General features: G+C 45.1%; 1 protein-coding gene across 7 annotated transcripts in view; it reads right to left on the reverse strand.

Moving 5' to 3' along the window:
• KIF1A (kinesin family member 1A) overlaps positions 1-26,665 on the reverse strand; it is a 238,983-nt gene that overhangs the window by 142,970 nt on the left and 69,348 nt on the right. For all 7 annotated transcript variants that reach the window (XM_088479232.1, XM_088479230.1, XM_088479228.1 and 4 more), the window contains exons 2-6: positions 20,189-20,297; positions 12,465-12,541; positions 9,619-9,798; positions 7,181-7,246; positions 5,531-5,709 (exon numbers count right to left, since the gene is read on the reverse strand). In XM_088479232.1, the coding sequence (XP_088335358.1) occupies positions 5,531-5,709; positions 7,181-7,246; positions 9,619-9,798; positions 12,465-12,541; positions 20,189-20,294 (608 nt within the window). In that variant the 5' untranslated portion in view covers positions 20,295-20,297. The remainder of the gene's footprint in view (positions 1-5,530; positions 5,710-7,180; positions 7,247-9,618; positions 9,799-12,464; positions 12,542-20,188; positions 20,298-26,665) is intronic.

The raw sequence follows: 26,665 nt of genomic DNA on the forward strand, positions 1-26,665 counted from the left end.
TGTGCACCTGTGCTTATTTACTGTAGGAAAACAATCCACAACGGCGGCAATATTGGAAAGAGGATGACACTATCTGACCACTAAGGGGAAGCATGTAACATTGCTTTAAGGAGCTCTCACCCTCCCTCAGCACAGTTATCCTTCTCTGCGATGTCCCAGCTTTTCCCCGGGCCTGCTGATCAGTGGAGTTTTCCCCATGGTATGAGATGAGAAATAACTTTCTGACCTTTAATACTCCCGGGCATTCCCCACTTTTGTACGCATTCAACCTATTAATGTGAACATCCCTATTAACATATTTTACCAGTTCCTCCAAATCAGACACTTCTTTAACGCTATCAAATATATGATGAATTAGATCAATTTTGAATATAGAATCATGCTGACTCCAACCTGATAACTCAACTAAAGACTCTCATGAACTTGCCTGGAAGAGAGATTTGGGGGACTAGATGGGATTGATTTGGAAAAAAATTACAAAAAGCACAACTGCAAGTTCCATTTTTTGATAGAATGAAATAGGTATAAGCTCATATACTGTTGGTATTATATACCAGCGCGATTGTATAACATTTCTTCTGATGTCTCTGGCGGGCGGGGTTGTTGTGGGGATGGCACCTGCCCTAAGCTCGCCCCCTCTGTCAAGACATTAGGAGCTTGATTACAGTAGCACTCTTTTGATTGTTGGTATCCTGCCTTCTCCCAAGTACTTTCTTCTTCCTCTACATATTCCCTTCTTGACCATAGCTTGCCCCCCCAAAACATTTTTTAGAGGCGCCAGTGGAGTGGCGGCCACGGACGGTCAGGGGCTGTGTATTATAGCAATAGGCTGCACGGCCCTTGCACTGCACGGAGGACGAGGAGGTGAAAAGACCACGGATTACACCTCCTCCTCCGTGCAGTGCAAGGGCGGTGCAGCCTATTGCTATAATGCATTGCACAGCCCCTACCTCCTGCTCTGTGGTGGTGTTACCTACTCCTCCCTGGTGGTCTCGCCCTTCTCTTTTTTCATGGTGGCTGCCTCCTCCTACCCCTGTGGTACTGCCTCTGCCTCCGCCCAGCAACAGGTAAGTTGAAAAGGGGGGGGCTCCAAAATTAGGCAAAATCTTGCTCCTACTGTCCACAATATCATGTTCAGGTACTGGCATGTAATTGTGTATTCCGAGATCCCTCTAAATCCTTTTGGAAGACTTGGGAAACCTAGGCCTCACTATATTCTCCAGATACCTTTTTTGACCAAACAGGTGACTACTCTTTTATTGTAGTTTCCGCTTCTCCTTCTCACTATTGAACCTCTTGGATTCTTACCCTTCCCCCATCCCTTCTCCTTTTCCCTATCTCCCCTAATAGGCAGTTTGCCACCAAGCATCAATTCCTGTACCTAGTTATATTGTGATAAATCAATTCAGCCTCTTTTGTTTATTTTGGTTACGGTGTTTGTTCTATTCAGTGTTCATTCTCCATAGGCCTATACTTACTAAACCCATTTTCTTTGTACTGTATTACTGCTGTAGACTATTGATTCCGCTTTAGTCTAGATAAACCTTGCCTCAACGGAAGATGCCTTATATCAGTCGAATTGCTACTGACTATCGCGTCTCTCTTCAAAACATTTCTCCATCCTCCTTGGGGGACATTGGGGTATAGCCAGTGGATTGAGAGGCCCGGGCACTTTTAAACCTGTTATTTTGACTCAGGCTTTACCCCCTCTCAGATGACATATCCACAATCTGGAAGTGCACTTAGGAGTGTGGTGAGGTGCACTATGCAATACTGTAACACATCACAGAGCATCTCGTGCCACTTTGGAACCAACCCTTTTACTAAATAGAACATTTCTGTTTTTCTAACAAAATAATGTCTGGTTTAGCTTTAGTTATAGCTTAAATCAGGGCTTCCCAAATTCATTCCTCAGGGAGCACTAATACCTCTTTTCCACCAAAAACCCGAGTCCGACCTGGGTTTTCAGACATGGTTCCAACCCAGGTCGGACCCAGGTCAAACACCATTTACACAGCACCATCGATCTGGGTTATTCTCAGGTCAGCCCCGTTCACATTGAACCTGGGTCTGCCCTGCTAAACTTGTGAGGTCATAAAAAGTGGGTGGTGACTGCTCCACAACCACCAATGAGCTCATTTTAGGCATGACCCAAGTCAGATAACCCGGGTTGTGCTGCCATTACCCAGGTCCATCCTGGGGCCGACCCTCGTAGTTACCTGGGTTGGATTGCCGGGTCACTTAACCCGGGTTAATTTTCAGGGACCCGTTACACTGAGCTGCGACCGAGGTTTTTGCTCTGGTGTAAAAGGGGTATAACAGTGCTTGGTTTCCATTTCCCGAATTGGTGCACAGGTGTATTCATTACTGGTTGACACATTTTAAAAGATCCACAGGTGAAGCTAATTATTTCACTTGTGATTCTGGGCCTGATTCAGAGCCGGACGCTATTTGCACTCGCTCGTTCAGAAAAAGGGGCCTGCTATTTAAATTGAGCGCTCGCTCTTTGCGGTCTGTTGACGCCTCTATGTGTGAGCGAGCGAACGAAACATGCGCTCGCTATTTTGTAAAGACGCCCCCTGGCCGCTCGCATCCTACATCATCTCCGCTATTTATTAGATTAATCGAGTACATCGAAAGGCGTCTGAACTGCACGCAGTGCTTGTGGTAGGATTTTCCTACCGCAATCATGCGAACAGTTCAGGCTAAGAGACAACCGAGTGACGTGGTCGATGACGCTGCTTTGTTAATTATGCACACCCTTAAAACGCCCGTTTTGACCGTTTGGCACGCCTGCGTTCGGATCTCCACTCCCCGTTTTCAAGCACCTTCCCCTGTTACCACCCACAAACGCCTCATCCTGTCACTCAAATTAGCAGGCACTCGCTATTTTGCGAGTGCTCGATTACCGACTGCACTGACTGGTTGGCGCATGCGCATTACAACGCATGCGCAGATGTGCGAACATCGCTCGGAGCGAACGAGCGGCCGCTTACGAGCGGCTCTGAATCAGGCCCTCTGTTAGGACACCTGGAAAACATGCACTGTTAGTGCTCCCTGAGGAATAAATTTGGGAAACACTGCCTTAAATTCATCATGAAAGACATGAAACATCGGGCTGTCTATATTTCAAGTCAGTGAGCGTGAATCCTATAATATAGTTCAAAATGGGGCAGATGTATGAAGCTCTGGAAAGTAATAAAGTGCAGAGTGATAAACGACCAGCCGCTCAGCTCCCAACTGCCATGTTACAGGCTGTGTTTGAAAAATGACAGTTGGGAGCTGATTGGTTGGTCGTTTATCACTCTCCACTATATCACTTCCCAGGGCTTCATACATCTGCCCCAATGTGCCTTGCAATGTGTGTGAGTAAGTGCAAATTGAAAAGGGTAAATGTATTTCAATAATATACTGAAGTGCCAAAAGTCATGGCATAGCAGCATGTAATGGTAATGGTAGGTGGTGTCACCGTACTGTGACGTCTTGCATCAGCTGTAATCTGACATCTCGTGAGTCAGTTTGAACACTACCTAGGCTTCTCATGGCAAGGCGACGCGAATTATCAGAATTCGCACAGGACATGATAGTGGGTGACCAACGGATGAGGTATTCCATTTTCGCAGACATTCAACATTCTTCGATCTACGGTGTGTACCGGGAATACCTCATGAAAGGCATTACCACCCACCATGGACAGTGAAGTGGCAAACCACAGGTGCTTAATTATCGTGACCAGTGGTGTCTGCTCCGGCGCTCGCATCCAAAAGGGGCGGCTGTCGATGTTGATCGACAGCTCGCCCCATTTGGTAGGCGGGTCAGGGGGGGTGGCTGGACAAACGGAGGTGTATTCCTGAAGGAACGCCTGCCGTTTGGGGGCGGCCCCACTGACATCACTCGTTATTAGAGCCAGAAGCTCACTGGGGCTTGCGGGAACGAGACCCTACCAGAAGAGTCTCGTCGCAAGCCCGATGGTCGCGACCATCGCGACCATCATCTGGCCGCTTGCAAAAGCTGTGGGTGGTCACTCACAGCTATGCGAGCGGCCAGGAGGCCGGCTTTAAAAAAATATGCGGCCGCCCTGATTCAGAGCAAGCACTTGCTTTTTGCAAGCGGCTCTGAATCAGGCCCACAGTGCCTTACCGGGACTCATGACGGAGCTAATTGGACCCTGGAGGACTGGCAACATTTGTCGTGGTCCGATGAGTCACGGTTCCAGTTGTTTCGGGCTGATGGAAGGGTTTGGGTGTGGCACAGATCCCATGAGGCCATGGACCCCAGTTGTCAACAAAGCACCATGCAGGCTGGTGGTGGTTCCATAATGGTGTGGGGTGAGTACACGTGGCATGGGTTGGTTCCGCTGGTCAGCCTGAACATGTCATTGACCGGTAACTACTACATTGCATTGCTTGATGACTATTTGCAGCCCTTCTTGGACTTCATGTACCCCCACAATGATGGAATAAGCAGTATAATGCACCGTGTCATTAGTCCCATGTTGCCCAGAATTGGTTCAAGGACCATTCTGGAGAGTTTCAACAAATGGTGTGGGTGCCATGTTTGCCCGACATGAACCCAATCAAGCATTTATGGGATGTGGTGAAGAGGGCCCATTCGGACCCACGATAATGCGCCTACAAATATCAGGGAGCTGTGGGAAGCTATTCAGATTGTATGGGTCAACATCTCGACAGAGGTCTTCTGTCCACTTGTGGAATCGATGTCACGTCGAGTTGCTGCAGGCTAGAGGGGCTCCTACACGATACTAGGCCTCTATCCCATGACTTTTGGGGCTTCAGGGTAAGTATACAATAATCATAGAAGATGGACATTCAACTCATTTTACCGAGTGAAAATGGCTCAGGAACTCCACTGCCCAACAAGCAATGTCCTCTCCAACTCTTTATTTCTTTTCAGTAGTTTTGGTCTTAAAATTAAATCTTATTTTCCCAGCGCTCCACTAAAGTAATGTATGAGTGCACCTAAAGCATAGTTAGGAAGGAACGCTCTGACTATGCCCAACTCCTCCCTTCATCCATCAAAACCACTGCCATCATCCTCTACAAAACTCATGAGCTTTGGCAGAACTTTAGCAACATTTGTGCAAAGGGAGTCGCACTGCACGACCAAAGCTTCTTTTGAGCTTTGCAAATGACTTTTAATGCTAACCAATTTTTTCCCCCGTTTTCTCACCCTGCGCTGCTCCATCTACCTGGAGAACAATGTGAACTTGATTAGTCATTTTGGCTGATATACCAGAGATATCTCAAATGTCTGGATCTGCACAGTTGTTTCCACAAGGGCGGCATCCCAATGGAAAGCAACGCTTGGTGGTTTCATTGAGAACATGATCTTTATTTGAACCAGGTATATTTTATTTCAATGTAGATAGTAGAGAAGGTTCAGCATAATAATCAATGCGTTTTTTTTCCCCAGCAGATATCTCCATTTGCAACACAACCTGAGAAACAGCTTGATGAGACATAGGATGTTATCCAGAACAAACAACACATTATAATTACAATTAGTGTACCTGGCCTTGTTACCAGAGTCCATAAGATCTTGAATGTCGTTGTACGAGGTAACAGCCAGTTTTGACAAGTCCTCCACATAAGGTCCCAGTAGGGGGTGCTCACGGACACGCAGGTTTCCCTTATTCTTTGGATTTAGAAGGTCTCTGACCCGCTCACAGTATATCTCCATATAACTGACCTAAAGAACACAGGTATACATACTTATTCATCTTAAGGAAAGAGGAACAGATGTCTATCATAATCAGATCTACAATATAAGTGGAGGTTGCAGTATATGAGCATTTAGGTTAGTAAGCCAGCAACCAGCAAAAATATCATGTTAAGTTTTGATATAAGCAGAATAAAGTGCAGGAACTCAAGAGAGGACAAATCCATTATTTGCCAAAAGGAATAAATTGTCTCAAATATATGATCCTAATGGTCAAAGAAACCGAAATGTTATTAAAATGTACATGATCAAAATAAGTAAGTAAATCGTGAACATTATCATGCACTGAAGATTATGAACCTTGGGCCTGATTCAGAGCCGAAAGCTCTGACCAGAGCGCTCGCTCTGAATCAGGGCCCTCCTCCATGAAAATGGAGTGGCCTCCTGGCCGCTCTTATAGCTGTGGGTGACCACCCACAGCATATGCGAGCGGCCAAAAAGATGGTCGCGATGGTCTTGACCATCGCGACCATCGGACTTGCGACGGAGACCCTGCGGTAGGGTCTCCCTGCCACAAGCCCTGGAGTGATTTTGGCTCTATCAGAGCCAAAATCACTCCCACTGACATCACTAGTGATGTCAGTGGGGACGGCTTCAGACGGTAGGCGTTCCTATGGGAACGCCTCCGTCTGGCAGGCACGCCCACCAAAGGGGGCGTGCTGTCAATCAACATCGACAGCACGCCCCCTTTGGTGCGAGACCCGGAGCGATGGAAAGTCCGTCGCTCCCTGGGTCTAGCGCATGCGCATGACGGAGCTCCCTCCGTCGTGCGCATGCGCAGTCGGGAACATCGACCCGCTTGCGAGCGTACTGCCGCTCGCGAGCGGGTCTGAATGACCCCCCTTGTCAGTACTGAGTTAACTTGTATTTTACACCAAAGTTGTTTTGCAGAACTATTTTACCACGTACATACCCTCCATCTTACATATTTTTTGTTATGAATAATTATCCATGAAGATCACCCTGACTCATTTAGCTAAAATCACTATATAATCACTTGATTCACTTCAGATATCTCTTTTGTTAGCTTACATAGAGTGTTTGCAGTGTAAGACACCTCATGTTGTAGAATATCTTTTGTTACTAAGGGGTCTATTTACTAAGCAGTGTTAGGAGACAGAGTGAAAAGTGATAAGAAAGTGATAAGGTGCCAGCCAATCAGCACCCAACTGTCATCGGACAGGCTGTTTTTGAAAAATGACAGTTGGGAGCTGATTGGCTGGCACCTTATCACTTTCACTCTGTCTTCTAACACTGCTTAGTAAATAGACCCCTTAAGGTGATATCCCAAGCTTTTCACAGCTAAACTAATCAGATCTCTCTACTTCTTCACTCAACCCTCAGACACAATAATTAACTTCCACTCCATCTGTATCATTAATATAAATATAGTGCAGCCCATGGATTCTTGTGGAGAGCAAAATGGCCGACATCCGCATACCTCCACAGAGTAAGACATGTTATCATTGGTTGTGTCGCTGATCCGGGAGAAGAGATCTTCACAGAGCTAGAAGGCAAAGAGACAAGTAGTGTTACATCAGCTATCCATCTCAGACACAAGATTCTACAGTTATGGCTCTACATTATTGTCCTGGACACAAAAGGGTTAACACTTTACAGGCAGTGTAGGGTTAATTAATAATTCACAGGCACAGACTGCTGAATATCTTGAATAATTCATAGACTGTGAGGGCTGAATGAATAATTCAGATAGCGAGGGGTTAACCAGAATAAAAGCACCAAGGTAACCGCCCTTATACGATCAACACTTACAAGTGGTCTCTTACACATATTTATTTGTTTGTAAAAGTCTGCCCACTCGTTAGTTACACATATCCAGCAATGTACGTTCCCTTTTATTCCTGTGATGCCATTAAATTAATAAAAAGAAATGAGTGCTATAAAATCAAGTGTGTTACAGGTTAATTGCAATCTTTGCAGAAGAGCAATGAAACGCCGGCTGAATACAAGGACCAGACATGAGAGTTAGATCATGCATTGCTAATATGGGATCTGGTAGACCAAGCTAGCATGAGACCTAATCACCTTAGAAAACTGTGTGTTTCTAGCAAAAAGGAGTAAAGGAAAGTGATCAGAACAATTCTATTTATTATATACTGCAATATATAGATGAAGTGTAGCTGAATGTTCCCCTTAGTTTCATTATTTAAATTCATAGTTATAGTTTTTGTAGTTTTCTTCATGTTAAACTTAATATAGCGCATTGCCTGTTCCATGGCATTGGCAATATTCCTACTGTTATGAGGAAACTCAATCTTTGTTTAAATCTACTTTCTTCTACACTATCGGAACAGGGCATAAATATAACAAAACTATCCATGCTATGCCATTCTACCAAAACAAGTGATAATGATCAACTATATTTCATTTTAGACAACTCGTAAATCTGTACAATTGTAGGAAATTGTATCATAGATTGCTCAGTATTTATATTACACATATACTTCTGGGTGTAATAGATACAGTAGGCCATAATTCAGTTTTAATCCAATGTAGGAAACGTTAGCACTTAGTGCCCAAAAATATACGGATATTACAGCTGAACATGGCGATGAACATGGGTGGGGAATTCTCACACAGAGATTTTGCAGTGTATTAGATCCCTAACTGTTAATGTATATGACATCTGTTCAATATGCCTACAGAGAGGAGGAAATACAATCTACAGAATTTTAAAATAAAGTTTAAACATTCCCTAAAAACCATGTTTACCACAAAAAAATAGGACAAAGACCTGAAAAATTCTCATACAAAAATGGGAAATCCACACTCTACAAATGATTGATGCATTTTCTCTTGCTGTCCACTTGTAATAAGGTGCTGGTGATTGAGAATCCAAGGAAATCCTGAGTTTGCATTAAACAGTCGTATGGTACAGATGGGATTTTTTTTTGTATGATATTGGGGTTTGTTTTTACCACAATTTGTTCTATATTTGTTTAAAAAAACAAGAAAACACAATAATATTTTTCCACTTGTACTATGATGGATGAAATAGTTGAATATGTTAATTATTCTTGCACCCACAGGCCATGTAGCCAGTATGCGTACTGCATCCTGGCGGTCGGGATGCCAACGCTTACATTACAGGCGCCAGAATACCGACACCGGTCAGAATCCCGGCGTCGGCATCCTGACAGCTGGGATGCCGAAGGTAAGTAACAGGGTGGGGGGGAGGGTTAGGTTTAGGGGCGAGGGTTAGGCACTAGGGGGAGGGTTAGGGTTAGGCACTGAGGGGGGAGGGTTGGGTTAGGGTGCAGGATGGGGGAGGTTAAGTTCAGGCACTAGGGGGGGAGGTTAAGGTTAGGCACCAAAAAGGGAGGGTTAGGGTAGGGAATGGGGGAGGGTTAGCATACCAACCAACAAGTGTTGGTATGCTAACCCTGTCGGGATCCCGGCATTAGGATTCTGACCACCAGGATCCCGACTGTTGGTATTTCATACCGATTCCGTGTAGCCTACGTGAGGAGGAATCACAATGTTTTTATGCAGCACCCTCTCCTCCTCCCACAGAGGCACCACATAACATGGGGATGCCATGGAAACCCAATACGTGTGATGCTGTTTTGGAGACCATCCCAGGCTATCTAGCATTGGGGATGGTTACAAATTGTATTAGTGGCACGCTGCTCATTTTTCACATTTTAAAAATGTTATTCATTTTAGTAGAGCACTGTCCACTTCACTACACATCGAGGCTCATTCTTAGCTGTGCAGGGAGCAGGTATTGCACCTATATGTGCCCAGGCTACACAAACCAGTGTTTTGGGTATGTTTTTCTAAATCACATCTATCAGGGCTTGGAAATTGTCTTGTTAATAAAAGCAATTTATAACAGGAACCTGTTGGTGTTGTTACCTGTGGTATGATCCCTTGCTGGTTTGGTTCCTGTTTGCCCATCATGGTGTACGATTTCCCAGCTCCAGTCTGTCCATAGGCAAATATGCACACGTTGTAACCCTCGAAAGCATGAAGCAACATCTCCTCCCCAATGTCACAGTATACTTGTTGCTGGCCGGCGAACTGACTGTCCTCATCCTGCACAGGGTGACAATTCCATTAATAAATTCTGGGTTCTATAAGAACTTGCCGTTCTGCTCAACTAACTAAACAATTACCAAAAATGACAATTAACAGTTTTGCTACTAAGTCCTGCATCAGTCACTGGTCAGACACAGGCTCGAAGCACAGGCCTGAAACACAGTCCCACTGTGGGCAGATGGCAAGGAAAACAGTTCCTAAGCTGAGAGCTCCAGATATGCTCACTGGCATTGCAGTACATTACCCACAAGTCCCCTACATTACCCTACAACTTACAGGACATGCAGTATAACATTCCCAATGATGAACATGTCTTCCCTCTACTACCAAGCAAGGTACATTATCATTATGCTATGAACAATTTATCTGCAATAGGGCTACCCCAAGATTCCACTGAGACTGCCCTCATAAAGGTAATTAATCACTGTATGTACTTATAGCAGAGTCGGTCAAATGCAAATTGTCACTGCTCCATACTCATCCTCCTGGACCTCTCTGCCACTTTCAGCACCACTGCACACCCTCCTCTCCCGCACCCTTCACTACATTAGCCTTTATGACATAGGGCATGATTCATTACGGATCGCTTTTGCGATTACGCACGCAGGCGGCCTATTGTTCCATACTGCACATGCGTATGCATCGCAATGTGCATGCGCAAAAGACTCACTGCGATCACACGCAGACCCAGTGATTGACAGTATGTGAGTGTTTGGGGGTGTCATCGAAACGCAGGCGTGTCAGTGCGTTTGAACGCTGTTGCAGGGGCATGCATAAATTATCCACTGTGACGGCATACGCAGCTTGTGTACTCACTGCGTGTGAAGAGAGAAGCAATTTCTGAGTAAGGTCTGACCTTGTGTAATTGTGCGTGAGGCTCCGATGTTACTTGATGGTACCGATGTTTTTGCAGACTTGCAAAGCATTACAGATTTGAGAAAGGGGAAGTGGGCCGCTATGTTGGCCTGCGATGGCATTGCGATTGCAGTCATTAGCATTTTTGGCAGTTGGTATGCGTACGTAATCGCAGCTGAGATCGCAATAGCAATCCGTAATGAATCACGTCCATAGTTCTTTCCTGATTCACTTTCTGCTTAAAAAACCGACTGTCTGTACTTCCACCTATGAAATACGTCTATCTGTAATGTCCATGTATTATGTATACAGGGGGTCATTCAGACCCACTCGCGAGCGCAGGACGCTCCCAAGCGGGTCGATGTTCCCCCAATGCACATGCGCACGACGAAGGGAGCTCCGTCGCGCGCATGCGCGAGACCCGAATAACGACGGCCAAGCCGTCATTATGGGTCTCGCACTAAAGGGGGCGTGCTGTCGATGGTGACTGACAGCACGCCCCCTTTAGTGGGCATGCTGGGGGCGTGGTTGCCAGACGGAGGCGTTCCCATGGGAACGCCTACCGTCTGAGTCCGGCCCAGCCCCACTGACATCACTAGTGATGTCAGTGGGAGTGATTTTGGCTATGATAGAGCCAAAATCACTCCAGGGCTTGCGGCAACGAGACCCTACCACAAGGGTCTCGTCGCAAGCCCGATGGTCGCGATGGTCTAGACCATCGCGACCATCTTTTTGGACGCTCGCATATGCTGTGGGTGGTCACCCACAGCTATGCGAGCAGCCAGGAGGCCGCTCCATTTTAAGGTAGGAGGGTACTGATTCAGAGCGAGAGCTCTGGTCAGAGCGTCCGGCTCTGAATCAGGCCCACAGTACCCTTTCCCTCCTGTCCTAGTCCAGCTTGCAGTTCAACATAAACAATTATAAAAAAAATAAAAGTGTTCCCTTTCTGCCTTGCGGATTTGGTTTACAGATATCTAGAAGCTTTGGAATTGCCGGGTGACTTTTATCGCTTGCAATTACTTCCTTGCTGCCCGTGCTTTTTTATATGGATTTTGCACTTTGGAGAGGTCAGGTCTGCATGGTAGATATACATACTTAGGTAGAAGACTCTATTGCTATATTTGTTACTTTTTAAAGTAATGTAAATGCATAGTGCTGACAGTATTGTATTTGATAAGCGTATGCTTGAAAAAAACATTTCCCATGTCCTTATGCTTTTTTGACTGTTGGTCCTTACACTACCCTCTGACTATTTATTGGTCCTTACCGTCCTCTGATTATTTATGGTTCCTTACCTTCCTCTGACTATTGGTCCTAACCATCCTCTGACTATTTATGGATCATTACCTTCTTCTGACTATTGGTCCATGCTGTCCTCTGACTATTTATCGGTCCTTACTGTCTTCAGACTATTGGTCCTTACACTTCTCTGACTACTAATTGGTCCTTACTGTCCTCTGACTACTAATTGGTCTTTACCATCCTCTGACTATTTATTGGTCCTTATCTTTCTCTGACTATTGGTCCTTACCATCTTCTGACTACTTATTGGTCCTTACTGTCCTCTGACTACTTATCGGTCCTTACCATCCTCTGACTATTTATTGGTCCTTATCTTCCTCTGACTATTGGTCCTTACTGTCCTCTGATTACTTATTGGTGCTTACTGTCCTCAGACTATTTATTTACTTACCCTCCTCTGACAATTGGTCCTTACCATCCTATGACTATTTATCGGTCTGCCTTTAAAGAATAATTATTTATCTCTTTGTTTCAAATTATTTTGTGCCGCTGTTGATGCTACTCACCGAAGTATGGGACCAGTATGAGTAGTCAAAGCTGAAGCTCTTCGCAGTTTCCTTTGGCTGCTTGGGGTTGATAATCGCTGTAAAAAAGATATTTGAATAAAACTTGAGTCCCATATTCAAGGTAATAATACCACACACACAATAAATAGGTGCTACCACCACTTAATTAGAGACAAAATATGATCAGAGATGGGATGACCAGAGCCTTCAGATGACCTAGAAGTCACCGGTCATTGCTTGCTGCTGATGCAGAAATGACGCATGTAAATCATTCATTTAGTGTGACTTCTACAGCCATACCGTAGTCTACAACTATAGTAAGTAGTGAAAAATAATGTCACTGTTTGAAGAACATAATATTGGCCATCATTGTTTTAAAGGCAACAAAGTGATTTTATATGAGGATCTCATGTCTGTTGAAGAAATTAAATAGTGATTCTCATGCCGCAGAATAGAAAGTGGAATCAAACGGGCAAATAATTAAGATCTGTGAGTTTCTCTGCCAATATAACATCTGTGTGTAAGATATGCCCAAGAGTTGGTGTTTTAGTTATTGAAGTGATCTGTAATCATCATGAAGGTAGTTGTAACCTATTGTCGCTTCTAGGTGCTGCAAACGGTTAGCTGTGATCAGGGGCGCCTAGAGAGGGGGGGAGCGGGTACAGATTACCAGATTACCCGGGCCCGGCCTTCCTGAGGGGCCCGGCGGAGGCCCGGGTCCGGTGCAGCAGCCACAGCAGTCTCCTTTGCCTGTGAGGGGGAGCGATCACACTGATTGCGCCCCCCCGCCCTGGCTTTGCGCCGGGCTGAGGGTCTTACAGCGCCCCCCTTCGCGGCGCTGCAGAACTGGTTCTTGGGGGGGGGGTTTGCTCAAGGGGGCGTGGCCATGCTTCCTGAGATTAGGCCACGCCCCCTATGTACCTGGGCCCGCCGCGACTCTCTACGGCCCTGGCTGTGATCATTCACATACATATGAAATCCATATTCACCAACCAATTCCCCCCAGCTAACTTTATAAGGCAATGTAAATTTTCACCAGGAAATGACAGCACAATCAGGCAAAAAAAAAATTGCATTTTTAACATGTAGGAAAAATAATCATTAACATATTCTGTAATGTAGATGCAAGTCCCTGGTGTTAATGTACGCTAATAGCTATTATTTTGGGATGTTTGAAGGCACATGTATGGAATCTAAAGATGTGCGGGCCCGGATTTCTGAAATCCGAACACACCCAAATTTAGTGGTTCCGAGTAGAACCGGGTCAAGGTTCGGATTCACTATTGTGACCCAGTTTGAACCAAGTCCCGGTACGTATATGTTGCCGGTTCGGAACTCGGGTTTTGGATTCAGACATTTTACCTGTTTTTATCTATTATTAATTGATTTTTTTATCCAAAACCAAAACCACTTGAGGTTGGTTTTGCAAAACCAAAATCAAAACACGGAGATGAATCCAGATCCAAAACCAAAATACGGGGGTTCGCACACATCTCTAATGGAATCTAAATTAAATCAACAACAGCTCTATTTCTTATATTTCTAATAATCTGGGAATTATAATGTTAAAGATTGAATTTGTAAAAGAAAATATAATGTGCAGGGTTGTACTGAACAGAAAATTCCTAGTGGGGAATTCAATTAGCCACAGGATTTGCCCAGTGGCTAATTACCTGCAGCTGCCAATTCAATCAGCGGGGTTAATCTCGCACGTTACTCCCCAGAGGTGGACTTTTGCTCTTGAAGCTGCGCGGAAATGTCTGTGAGAAAAAGGCACTCACAGCGGTATAACGTACGGGGAAATCCATTGATTCCGCAGTTTACGTGGAATCAGTGTTTTTCCACGTGTTAACCCCTGTTTTCCTGCACGAGGAGAAAATGCTACTTAATTGAATAGCTTTTTCCCACGCGATGCGGGAATCAGCTGAGGGGGTAAACCCTGTGGCTAATTGAATGGGCCCCCTCCTAGATCACTAGCCCTTTAATCTTATATTCTCCAGATTGTTCAGATAAGAGGAAACCTTGCCCAATGTAGATGTACAGTACAAAGCTAACAAAGATATAATAGGGCAGCCTGATCAAGAAAACCAAACAACTGTATTAGAATGAGTAGTGTTTACTGTGCACAACCTATGGGCAAGTACCGGCATACACTGCCAGTTACAGGTTGCCAATTCTAGTAACCTGCAGTCATCTAAATCCTGCTCTTTCCATGAGCTGATCAGAGTTGATGGTGAATGGAAATTTATTCTGCGCTCATACAGAGGATGCCAGTGAGTGCCCTCCAGTCACCTCCCCTTCTCAACAGTGGGGGATTATGTGGGCACAGAGACTGCTTTTGTTCTCTCAGGATAACAGTGCTCCATCAGCATGTCCTGACTTATGCCAAATCCCAGTGACACCAGAGAGACACAAAGGAGCGGTGTCAAAAGAACGAACCAAGGGACACAGGAAAATAGAAGGGTCATATCATGGAGACACAACTTCACATCACCAGAAAATGGGGACAGGCTAAAGCCTACAAATCCCAGAATGCACTTGGATTCTTTCAGACATGAATTCCCTGTAGAGGTTTCCATGGAAGCAAAACAGTCACCAAAGTAGAAGACTCATTTATTATAGATAAGAGCCTGTCACATGACGACAGTCAGAATGAAACAGACGGTAGACATCAGTTACCTTTCCAGGGTGATAATACAGTAACTAACTATACTGGTTACCATGTGACATGACAATTTGGCAATATCTGCTTAGTTTATTAAAACTTTAATGTGATTGTAGCAAATATGCGTTTAGGTGACAAAATCACTATTATTCATATCATTAACAAGCATTACCATAGCGCCAGCATACTTCCCAGAGCTTTACAATTGTGGGGGAAAGTAATAAATCAAGAGCCTCACTGGCAAGCTTACAATCCATAGGATAACAGGTTGGTACACAAGGTCATTTGCCATACGTTACATACTGTATTGGTCCAGCGAGGTTACCATGGTAGAGAAAGTGCTTAATGGAGTTCTATAATCCAATAACACACCAATGATGTTTTGGGGATAGTAGGTTGTTTGTGTATAATAAATGGATAAATGTAGGTTTTGCATGAACTGTACAGAGAGGTGATAATCAGGTAGAATAGGTGGATTGGGAATATGATACATTTGGAGGCAAAGGGCTAAGAGGTTCGGAAACCATGAATGGGATGTAATAATGAGTGTGGCTGAAGCAGATTGCTGGGGCGGTTGTCTTTATTCTCATGGACAGATTAGGTGTCAGGTAAGTACTGTAGCTTCTGTTGGCTATTTGACAAATTAATAGCTCGATTTCTGGAATATTGACATTAATGTGGCGAGAGGACGACCTTGGTGAAATGGTAGACAATACATAACACAGGCCAGCACAGATGCTAATACTAATGACATGGGGTAAAGACATTTGTCTTCTGTACAGATGAGCCCTCATACATTCTTGCTGCAGTCGGACCAAACAGAACAGCCCCTCTTGGCGCCTCATGTCCTGTGCAACTGAGCCAGTGCCAGGTATATTTTCTGCCCGAAAATGCCTCAGTTGCATGTGACGTGACTAGGATGCACCAGGAGACTGTGCTGATTAATTTCCTATACCTCACTTGTATATGTGTGTGCAAATGAGTCTCTGAATCTGTATACAAAGCCGTATGATGCAGAGGCCGCGGATTTTATACCACTACAAGTTCTGTTGTTCTTCATTTACAGACTCACACAGATATACAAGTGTCGCTTACTAAATGCATCAGCAGTCTCCTGGTGCGCCCTAGTACATCGCATTGCGACTAAGGTACATTTTCAGTCAAAAAAGATTTTAAAAGATGCTCGGTGCTAGCAGAGTCGCACGGGACGCGGTGTATCACTTGCGCCAGGCATCTTGCGCCTCATGTGGTATTCAGGCTAGTTTTATGAGGACACATCTGTATGAAGGGAATACTGATACCCAAAAGTGATTATTAGTTTTAAAAGAGAAGTGTTTTAGGGGCCTATTCATCAACACTAAAATAACGTTTTTAAGGACATTTCCTTAATTACCGTTATTTTAGTATTCATGAAAACATTTAACACTGGAGACATCACTGATATCTCCTGGTTAAGTCCGCCTGCGTTAATTTCCACACTCCCCATACATTAGTATGGCGATATTGGACTTATGCTATTCATCAAATTCCGAAAATCATGTATTTTCGAAAATTGATGGTGTCACTATACGCCACTCTCAGGTGGCGTATAGCAGGTTACACTTACCTGCAGGTCCGCCGCCGGCTCCCTCCGTCACTCTGGTCACTTCTCAGGCTCCATCTGCTGTGCTGACACTGTGCTCTCCCAGCAGAACACAGTAAAGTTTAGAAAATAAAACAACTTTTTTTTTTTCTTTTCTAAACTTTACTGTGCTCTGTCGGGAGAACACAATGTCAGCACAGCAGACGGAGCCGGAGGCGGCTGCTGTGGCCAGGGAAATGGAGGACAGGGGCGAGGTGAGTGGAGGGGGGGGTTGGGAGGGACAGAATTACCGCAGCTGAAGGTAGTGCTGCACATGTGCTGCTTTTACGGATGTAATAGCGCATGTGCAGCACTGATTACAGCTGCGGTAAGTTAGAGCAGGTAGGGAAAAGTATCTATTTCCTGAAAAGCTGTCATCATTAAAATGACAGCTTTTCGGAATAGATACTTATGGAGAGGAGGAATGATGAATTCCTCCAATAATTAGGTAGAACTCAATGCGAGTTCTAAACCTAATTACCTCCAGAGAATTTTATGTGTTAATGAATAGGCCCCTATATAGACTGGAAAGAGTAGAGGGCAAAAGCACTAATCCTTATGGTACTGCAAGTGATATCCCCTATGGACAGGAGATGGCTCTAGAAGTACTTCCTAGATGGTTGAACAATAATAAAATCACAAGTGAGTGCTGCAGCTTGATGAGAAGAGTGATATGTCCCGGGGCAAACGTTGAGACTTTCAAAGGGACGGTCCTCCCTTTGCCTTTCTGATTCTCTATGTAGGCTCCTGTAACATAGGTTCCTAACCTTTGTCATGGAGTCAGCTCTGTGATGCATGGCAGAATGAACAATACTAACTAATATTAACTTTTCATTAAGCAACTTTAGCAAGAGAGGTGAGTTGGTCTAGCAATAGAAATGTGGAGGTGGGGGTGAGTCAGTTCTGGGAGAAGAATTGGCATGAGGAGGATGAGGCTTAAATGTAAGCAGCTAGCGGCAGGCAGGTGACATCATTCAAAGCTTTGAAAGAGATTGAAGTGTTGGTCGCCTTGTCCAATCACAATAAATGTTCCAAATCCTTTCCACAAATTACTAAAAAATTAAAAACAGAAATGATTCCATTTTAAAAAAACTGATAGACATAATTTTAAATTCACATTAGCCCAGCTGCGAAACATAGCATTTTACTTGACCAGGTGGGGGTAGGTGCAATTAAAGGGGTGTTCCCTAATTTGTGGGGTGTGCTAAGCCTTTATTTCTTCTAGGAAACGTCTTTTCTATGTTCCCCATTGATCAAACTACACCTAAAAGGATGATTGTTTTTGTATCACTGATTATCACCACTGTCAGTAGTAGCTTTGCCAGCCAGTCTCTGGGGATTTATGCACGAGTGAGCAGTACTACTGATGTAACCCTTTCACATAGTGGGCAAAGCGAAAAAAAATATGTGGCATGGTTGTGTAGTGGTTAGCATTACTATCTCACAGCACTGAGGTAATGAGCTCAGTTCCTGACCAAGGCACTATTAGTGTGGAGTTTGTATGTTCTCCTCATGTTTGTGTGGGTTTCTCTGGGTACTCCAAAAATATACTGGTAGGTTAATTGACTTCTGACAAAAAATGAGCTCTAGAGTGTGTGCGTACATGTGTTAGGGAATATAGGGGCTGATTCAGCAGTGGATGGAATTGCAAAGCCACACACAAGCGGCTTTTCATATCCGTCCTGCTAAAATTCAAATGCTGCAGGAGGTGTCTGAAGTGAAGAGATGCCTCCTGTCAGCACCTATGATCCCAGCGCTGCGACCAAGGTCACAGAATGAGATGACCATCGCGACCATCAGTCTCAATGTTATACGGCACCAGCCACCTCAGTAAGCCACAGTTTATGCATGCTTGGCGGCTTTCAAGGACATGAAGTCTGCGTCCATGGACACAGACCCTAGCCTCAGCACTCCCGATAAACGGACGCGACACTCCCCCATTTCCAGGAAAGCAGGCTGTCACTGCCCCCGCACTGCCCTGCAAAGGCCTCTGGGCCTGATTCAGAGGCGGACGCTCTTTCAGAGCGCTCGCTCTGAATCAGTGCCCTCCCTCTGAACTTTAGAGCGGCCTCCTGGGCGCTCGTATAGCTGAGGGGGACCACCCACAGCTATAGCGAGCAGCCAAAAAGATGGTCGCGATGGTCAAGACCATCGCGACCATCGGGCTTGCGACGAGACCCTTGTGGTAGGGTCTCGTTGCCGCAAGCCCTGGAGTGCTTTTGGCTCTATCAGAGCCTAAAGCACTCCCACTGACATCACTGACATCACTTGTGATGTCAGTGGGGTCGGCCACAGATGGTAGGCGTTCCCATGGGAACGCCTCCGTCTGGCCAGCCACGCCCCCAGCATGCCCACCAAAGGGGGCGTGCTGTCACTCACCATCGACAGCATGCCCCCTTTGTAGCGAGACCCATAGCGACGGCTTGCCCGTCGCTATGCGGGTCTTGCGTATGCGCACGACGGAGCCGGCTCCCTCGTGCACATGCGCACTTGGCCAACATCGACCCGCTTGCGAGCGCTCAGCACTCGCGAACGGGTCTGAATCAGGCCCTCGGTCTGTCAATCAGGTAGAGGCATAGGGAGGTCTGCATGTGATCTCGCAGGACCCGTTCTGCACCTGCAAAGATTACCGATAGTCAGAAATCTGCATGAGGATCACCATCTGCGTCCTCTGCTGAATCAGCCCCATAGATTGTACGCTCCACTGGGACAGGGACTGATGTGAATTACTAAATATTCTCTGCAAAACGCTGCATAATATGTGTGTGTTATATACATAACTATAAATAAATTCATTTTGCACCATCTATTTTGTTGGGTTGTTCAACCAATTTTATGAAAATCTCCAAACAGACAAAGAACATCTAATAGGAAATATACACTCACTCTCATGATTAATTTAAGACATAAATTAAAAAATAAAGTGGACAGCATGGTGGCACGGTGATAAACATTGTTGACTCACAGCACTCGGGTCATGTACTGAAATCCCGAAAAGAAGCCTGTCTATGTGGTGGAGTTTGTATGTTCTCCTGGAGTTTGAATTTATATTTCCCTCACACTCTAATAAAATACTAGTAGGTTGACTGGCCGCTGGCTAAATATGTAATACTACTGCAGACATAAACACCCATTGGGTTCGCACATTTTACTGTTTGTAATTATGTATCCTTTCTGAATTATTTTGAAATTTGAGGGAATCCAACCACCTATCATTCCTTTCTCCACTGCCTGTGGTTTAATTCAAATGATTCAACAGTGAAATCATCACAGCGTAACAGGGAAATAGGTATCATTCTGACAGAGAAGAGAGAGGCGCCTTATCATTGGCTCTGTCACTTGTTATAGCAATGTGGGTTGTTTGCATACAGATGGTAACTGTAAAACGATGAGTAACTGTGTGACACGGTGACTGTAAGAGACATGACAATTACTCACTGGTTGTGTTTCCAGACATCTGGATGATGCATTTTGAATCTTTTCCAATTTCACGTGAGTTGAATGGCCGCACTCGGACTGCCACCTTCACTGATGCTCCCGCCATTTCCTGTAAAACAAAATAGCTTGTGAGTCTAAGCATATTTATAGCAGATTGTGAGCTTGCCATTTAATTTTCAGCAGACTGGGGGTATCCTGAGTGATGACACCAGAGGCAAAATTTACCAAAAGTTGATTTTTGATCAATTTTAAATCGATCTAAAACCGTCCAACATTGACGCCGTGTTTGTGTGTCCAAATCGCTTTTTACTATCGGTCGATTGTATGTGTCATGTGTAAATCAACATCAATGTTGTTCAATTTTGATGTACTCAAGTTAATCGATTTTGACGTAAAATCAACCATAAATAAACCTCACATTGACATTAAATCAACATAAAATCCATCTCAAACCAGATCTTGCGTTCTTATTGGCAAAAACCTACCACATGATTTTTTACAACCCAAAACATTCGAAAAAAGCCCCAAACACACAAAAAGTACCTCAGAGGAAGTATTTTGGTGGAATTATGGGCCTCATCAGAGATGTACACTAAAGCTGTCACTGTTGCATCCTTATACGCAGCTGCTGTGTGAAAATATGCAAATGTTGCGGTCGCCAGGATATGGCAAATCCAAGCAACTGCGTCCAAAGACACAGCATTGACCGCAGATCCTTCAATAATCGACTGAGAGGCCGGAGCCTTGTTATCTGTGTACTGGAACACAGATGCAGGCTGCGCCACTCCCCGTTACCTTCCCCAAATGCTCCCTGACTGTCAATCACACTGCGAGTAAAAGTTGCTGCGAGCGACTATGGTAATGTACCGTGACGTAGCGGTGTGACTTAGATGTATGCACAGTTTACGATAATCGGTCAACTGCATAAGAATTGGAAAAACATACATTCAGCACCGTAACTGCCTGTTATGACGCCTAGTGCCGTCCATGACCCTGAGAATATTCACATTTATCTCCATGCACACAATGCAATACCAATCAATTGTACATCAGCCCCATAGGGACCTTCCCAAAGGGTCATGTATCATTGCTGGTGAACACTGATGCAGTACCCATGAGTGCAAATATAGGTGCTGGTTCTGAGTTGGACGGATCTATGTGTACGGATGCAAACAGCGAGTTTTAGCACACAGAGCAAGTTCGGACAGAACTTGGCCGGATCTGTCTTTTCTTAATGTGGGCGTTTTGTGGGCGGACTCCAAGCTGTTCTGGTGGCTAGCAGTAACTAGCCACCAGAGCTTACAATCTAAATGGAAAACAAGGGGAGAGATACAAAGGTCCAAAAATGTATGTTATGAGCAATAATCCATCTGTGTAGGAATGTAAAATAGATAAATAAGGGGTCTATTCATGAAGCAGTGAAAAGACTGGAGAAGTGTGCCAGTGGAGAAGTTGCCCATTGCAGCCAATCAGCTTTGAGGTTGCATTTATCAAGTACTGTACATTATATAAAATAATAGGTAGGAGCTGATTGGTTGCCATGGGCAACTTCTCCACTAGCACACTTCTCCAGTCTTTTCACTGCTTCATGAATAGACCCCTAAGGGAGAGGGAATCACATAGAAGTGCACAGTAAGTATCAAAGGCCAAGGGCAGATTTATACATACTCTCATACCTGTCTATGCGGATTTAACACATAAAAGCAATCATTTTTTTTTTTTTATCATTATTCTTATAACAATTTAAATATCTAAGCCTTTCCATTTACTCAAAGGTTAAACATGTCCAATATGCCCTGAATAACAGATTGTAGAAGAAATAAAGCAGCGAAGTGAAACAGCAATAGGAATAGGTATGAATTTAGGTTTTATTTACTTAGCAGCACAAAAGAACAGCAGCGTCTTTCAGACTAAATATAGAAATGTATAGCAGACAAACAGTAAAGCAACACAATGGAATATAATAGGAACATTTATAATCAAATGACATGAGCAGAACACAATTTGGAATGAGAAGCTGATAGAACTACTTTGTTAGCTTTTTGCTTCAGTTACATCATTTTAAAACACTTCTCTATATGGCTAATTCCAAAGTCATTCAAAGGTGGACTTTCTGGCTGCTGCAACCCATACCGCTGTCAGTGATGCCAAGGATCGGTTAGTTTGTTGCAAGGCGCAGGTAAATGCTACCTGGGCCAAACTCTTTACACATATCCAGTTACGCAGCACCTAGCGGTGTGCGAGTCTGCTGTGACCACAACTGCTATTTGCCAAACCTGGCCATGTCCCTGGGGAGAGCACTATGTGAATTGGATTTGCCGTCGGACTGCAACCGGTAGGCATCAATGGAAGATTGCAGTCTAAAACAGTATTTACATGATTCGGTATTGGCTGTCATTTGTCATCCCTTGCAGATACCTGTTGGATTTCAAGCCCCTATTCCGTAGCAGATCTGATGACAAATCTGATATCATTCTGCAGCAGGGTGAGAGCACTGCACAGACCGCACTGATCAAACACAGTCCATGCGCATATTCAGTCATAACAGAGATTATTGAATTCTATGTACAATAAGACAGATCACCAGGGACGTGTGGTCAGCGTAGGCAGGTGAGGCAGAGCCTCCCCTATCATACTCCCTCCCCTATCATGCTCCCTGTCAGGCTCAAGATTTTTTACATAAAAACTGTGTTTTTATACATGTGTGCCTCCCCAGCCATTGACCTCAATGCAGATCACAGAATATAGTGCATGTAGCCCCCCCACCTCCTATTCAAATACTTCATTAAACCATTTAGCGTTGTTCTTTCCATAGGGAAATAGAACATTATCCAGTGCGGAAGGAAAACAGGGATTCCCACAAATCAGAATATACTTAGAGGATGTAGAATCTCTACTGTAGCTAGTTTTTTATGGATCATAAGCCACAACAGAGAGGTGTCCCTAAAAATAATGTGTGACAGGATCTTTGGGGGTATATATTTTTATTGGAGCATGTACTAGAGCACCAAGAACCTGATTCAGACCCGGTCGCTAAGAAGCGTTCGCTCGTAGCTAGACGATTTTCGCATTCTGCGCATGCTTATGCATCGCAGTGCGTGAACCAATGCGAAAGATCGGGAAGCGTTCGCTCGCTGCGCATAGACAGCCCAGCAGAGTGATTGACAGGAGAGATGGTTTGTGGGTGGAAAAGGGGCAGGCCACTAGAAAAGGGGGAGTGGCGGTGCGAACGCAGGCGTGCGTGAGCGTCTCAGAGGCATGCATAATTTTCAGGCAGCGTCTGCATACACAAAGTGATCGCACGCAAAGACACAGTGGGCGTGCTTATGCCTTAACGTGCGATCGCCTGCCTTGCTGGGTGTGTGCCGGATTTGCATACGCTGGTTGCGAGCGAAAGCATTTAGCGAGCGTGTCTGAATGAGCTCCTAAGAGAATAAGGAGAAACAAGAGCTTCCTCCAGGTGGAAATTAGTATAGATGGTACAGGATAATAGCCAATCAGAGATATGACGGGAGAAGACAGCATGGGAGAAGGCATGAATATCCGGACGAGCCAGTTCACCCTGGCTCTGCTGGAGCCGCAATGTGGTCATAGAAATACAGACCCCTGTCCCTACCCAAAGGAATTTGGAGAAGAGGCGCTTGCAGTGTGATACATCAATAGTAGGTAATGGGATGAGTAGCAGCAGAATGACATAAGAGAGTTTCAAAGAAATAACACTTTTGAGAACAACCGACTGACCTAGAATGCAAAGAGGGAAATTCCCCCATCCCCCCCATCCACTAGTCCAGTAATAATTTGTATCAATGGAGTAATATTAACTCTGTATAGATATGCCAGCTTGTAAGGGATGTGAATCCCCAATTATTTTAAAGGGAACGTTAGAATACTGAGGACACAGACTGCTGAACACCTCTAGTAGTAAGTGGAAGTATCTCTCATGTATTAGAATTTATTCTATAGCCTGCAAAAGATTTATACAAAGAAATAATCAATCCAGGAGCTGATGTAGCAGGGTCAGAGACAAAAAGGAACGTCATCAGCCAAGAGGGACAATTTTGTCTCCAATGAGCCCACCTTGATGCTGAGAAACAGGAACAGAATGCTATAGCTAGGGGTTCCATAGAAATAGAAAATAAAAGAGGTGACCATGGGGGATTGGAGTATAAGGGGGATTGGAGTACAAGGTCTGTAAAATAGCAATAAAGTCCTCAGAAAAGACAAAACGAAAATGGGCTTCATACACATGGGGAATGTTTCAGGGGAATCAGGCCCCATTTGCAGATGTGCAATACTATACAACTAATTTGCTAATGCAGCAGGAGGCGTCTGATGTACATAGATGTCTCCTGACCGTCGGGCATCAGATTGCCCCTCGCAGCTACATAGCCAAGGCCAGGAAGTCTGCGTCTCATACACTGGCCTCGGCACTTCCAGAAAACGAGGGCTACACTCCCCAGTTTGTTGAAACGGAGGCCAACCCCACCCACTCCCTGCCCCCAAACGACTGCAACTTGGGGGGAATTGTGAGCAATCTAGAAGAGGGAGATCTGCACATGTGCAGTACAGACCCTGCGCAAGCACACGTCTCACAATTTTTTTTTGCCTCATGCTTGCTGACTCTCCTGCAATGGCCAGGAGGCTCCCGGCCCCCCACAGGAGAGGGCTAGTCTCCTAGACTGGCTGAATCGCGGTTTCGCGTCACCGTAGCCCCACCCCTTGCTTTAAAATGCTGGAAATTTCGGCATTGTGTACCAGCGGGCAGGGCCACAATGGTGCGATCGTGCTGCTGCGCCCACCATTGCCGCCTCTACGCCCCTTGCAGAGCCGACAAGGCTGCCCCCTCCCAGAGGGGGCAGCCAGACTGTCAGCAAGCCTGGTTTGCGTATAACAATAAATCAGGCCCCCGGTCCCATAAAACTAGCTTGAAAGCCTTTTCTGCATCTAAGGCTAAAAGTAGGTGCATGTTTGGATTCTCAGAGGACTGCAGCTAACCTACACTCAACCTCTGGCAGTTTTCTTGCTATTCATTAAACATGAATTTCCTAAATTTAAAATAAAAAAACTGGAAAAATGGGGGTGTTCTAGAACTTTTGACTGACATTGTTTTTCCACAGAGGGTTGGGTATGAAATACCTACGGCCATCGGTTCAAATCCCGACTGATCATAATCCTGACGCCGGTGGGAAGTATATTTAACCCTTCCCTCTCCCCCCCAACCCTAACCTTCCCTTGGGGGTGCCTAACCCTAAGGCTCCGAGATGGTGCCTAGCCCTAAGTCCCCCCAGTGGTGCCTAACCCCAAACCCCCCTCCCCGCACCCTAAACCTTTCCCTCCCACGGGGTTGCCTAACACTAACCACCCCCCAGTGGTGCCTCACCCTAACCCCCCCCTTCCTCTAGACTAAACCTAACCGTTTTGGGGGAAGGGGGTGCCTAACCCTAAGTTCCCCCAGGGGTGCCTAAGCCTAACCCTCCCCCCCCTGTGGCTAACAGGTCAAGACGCCCATCTAACCTACGTTCGGCATGCTGGGCATTGGGATTTTGGCATGGGGCTAATGATAGGCGTCAGTATTTAGACGCGTATCTTTAATCCATGCCGGGCTTTCAGTGTCGGGATTCTGGCAGTCGGCATTTCGACCGCCGGCATCCTGACTACAACCCTCCACAGAATGTACAGATAAAGCATATATCATAGGCTTGTGCACACTGATATTCTCTTTCATGTGTTATCCAAATGATATACCAGGAATGTAACACCATGCAAATGAGCCCTAATACCTGTATGACTGACATATGTCTGTATTCAGATAAAATAGTTGGAGGACATGGCTGGAGAGCAGTGGCCTAACCATGCGACTGCTATGAGGTTCCAATGGTAAAGGAGCTCGTCTGCTTCAGAGTCCCAAGCTCTGGTTTCCAGAGCCTGCCTGAGTGAAGGCCCATTTGTTTTATGGTGTCCAGCTGCTGACTCATCATAAGATATCATGATAAGCTCTATTGACCCCTACTCCCTCGCTATCTATTGCTCCATCTGTCTTTTCCTCTTTGTCTCTAAGCTTCTCGAGCGTGTTGTATACAACTGCTTCACCTCCTTCCTCTCCTCCCACACCTTCCTAGACCCTCTCTAATGTGACTTTTGGTCTTCATTCCAGAATGTCTTCACCAATGTCATCAATGACCTCCACATTATTATACTCCTTGACCTCACAACAACATTTGACCACCCCCTTCTTCTCCAAACCCTCCATTCGGCTTCACAATTTACAGTAGCTCTTTCCTGGTTTGCCTCCAACTTGTCCAATGCCTCTTTCTCTGTATTTATACCTGGTATCTACACTCACCTCCATCTACCCTCTGCTTCCTTTTCATGTTGAGCTCCAAGGATCTGTCCTTGGCCCCCTTCTCTTCTACCTCAACACATCTTCCCTCAGTGAGAGTATCAGTTTGTTTGTACCTCGCTACCATCTCAATGCTG

Source organism: Taudactylus pleione, unplaced genomic scaffold, assembly GCF_031769625.1.
Source record: "Taudactylus pleione unplaced genomic scaffold, aTauple2 ptg000229l, whole genome shotgun sequence".
Lineage (NCBI taxonomy): Eukaryota > Metazoa > Chordata > Amphibia > Anura > Myobatrachidae > Taudactylus > Taudactylus pleione.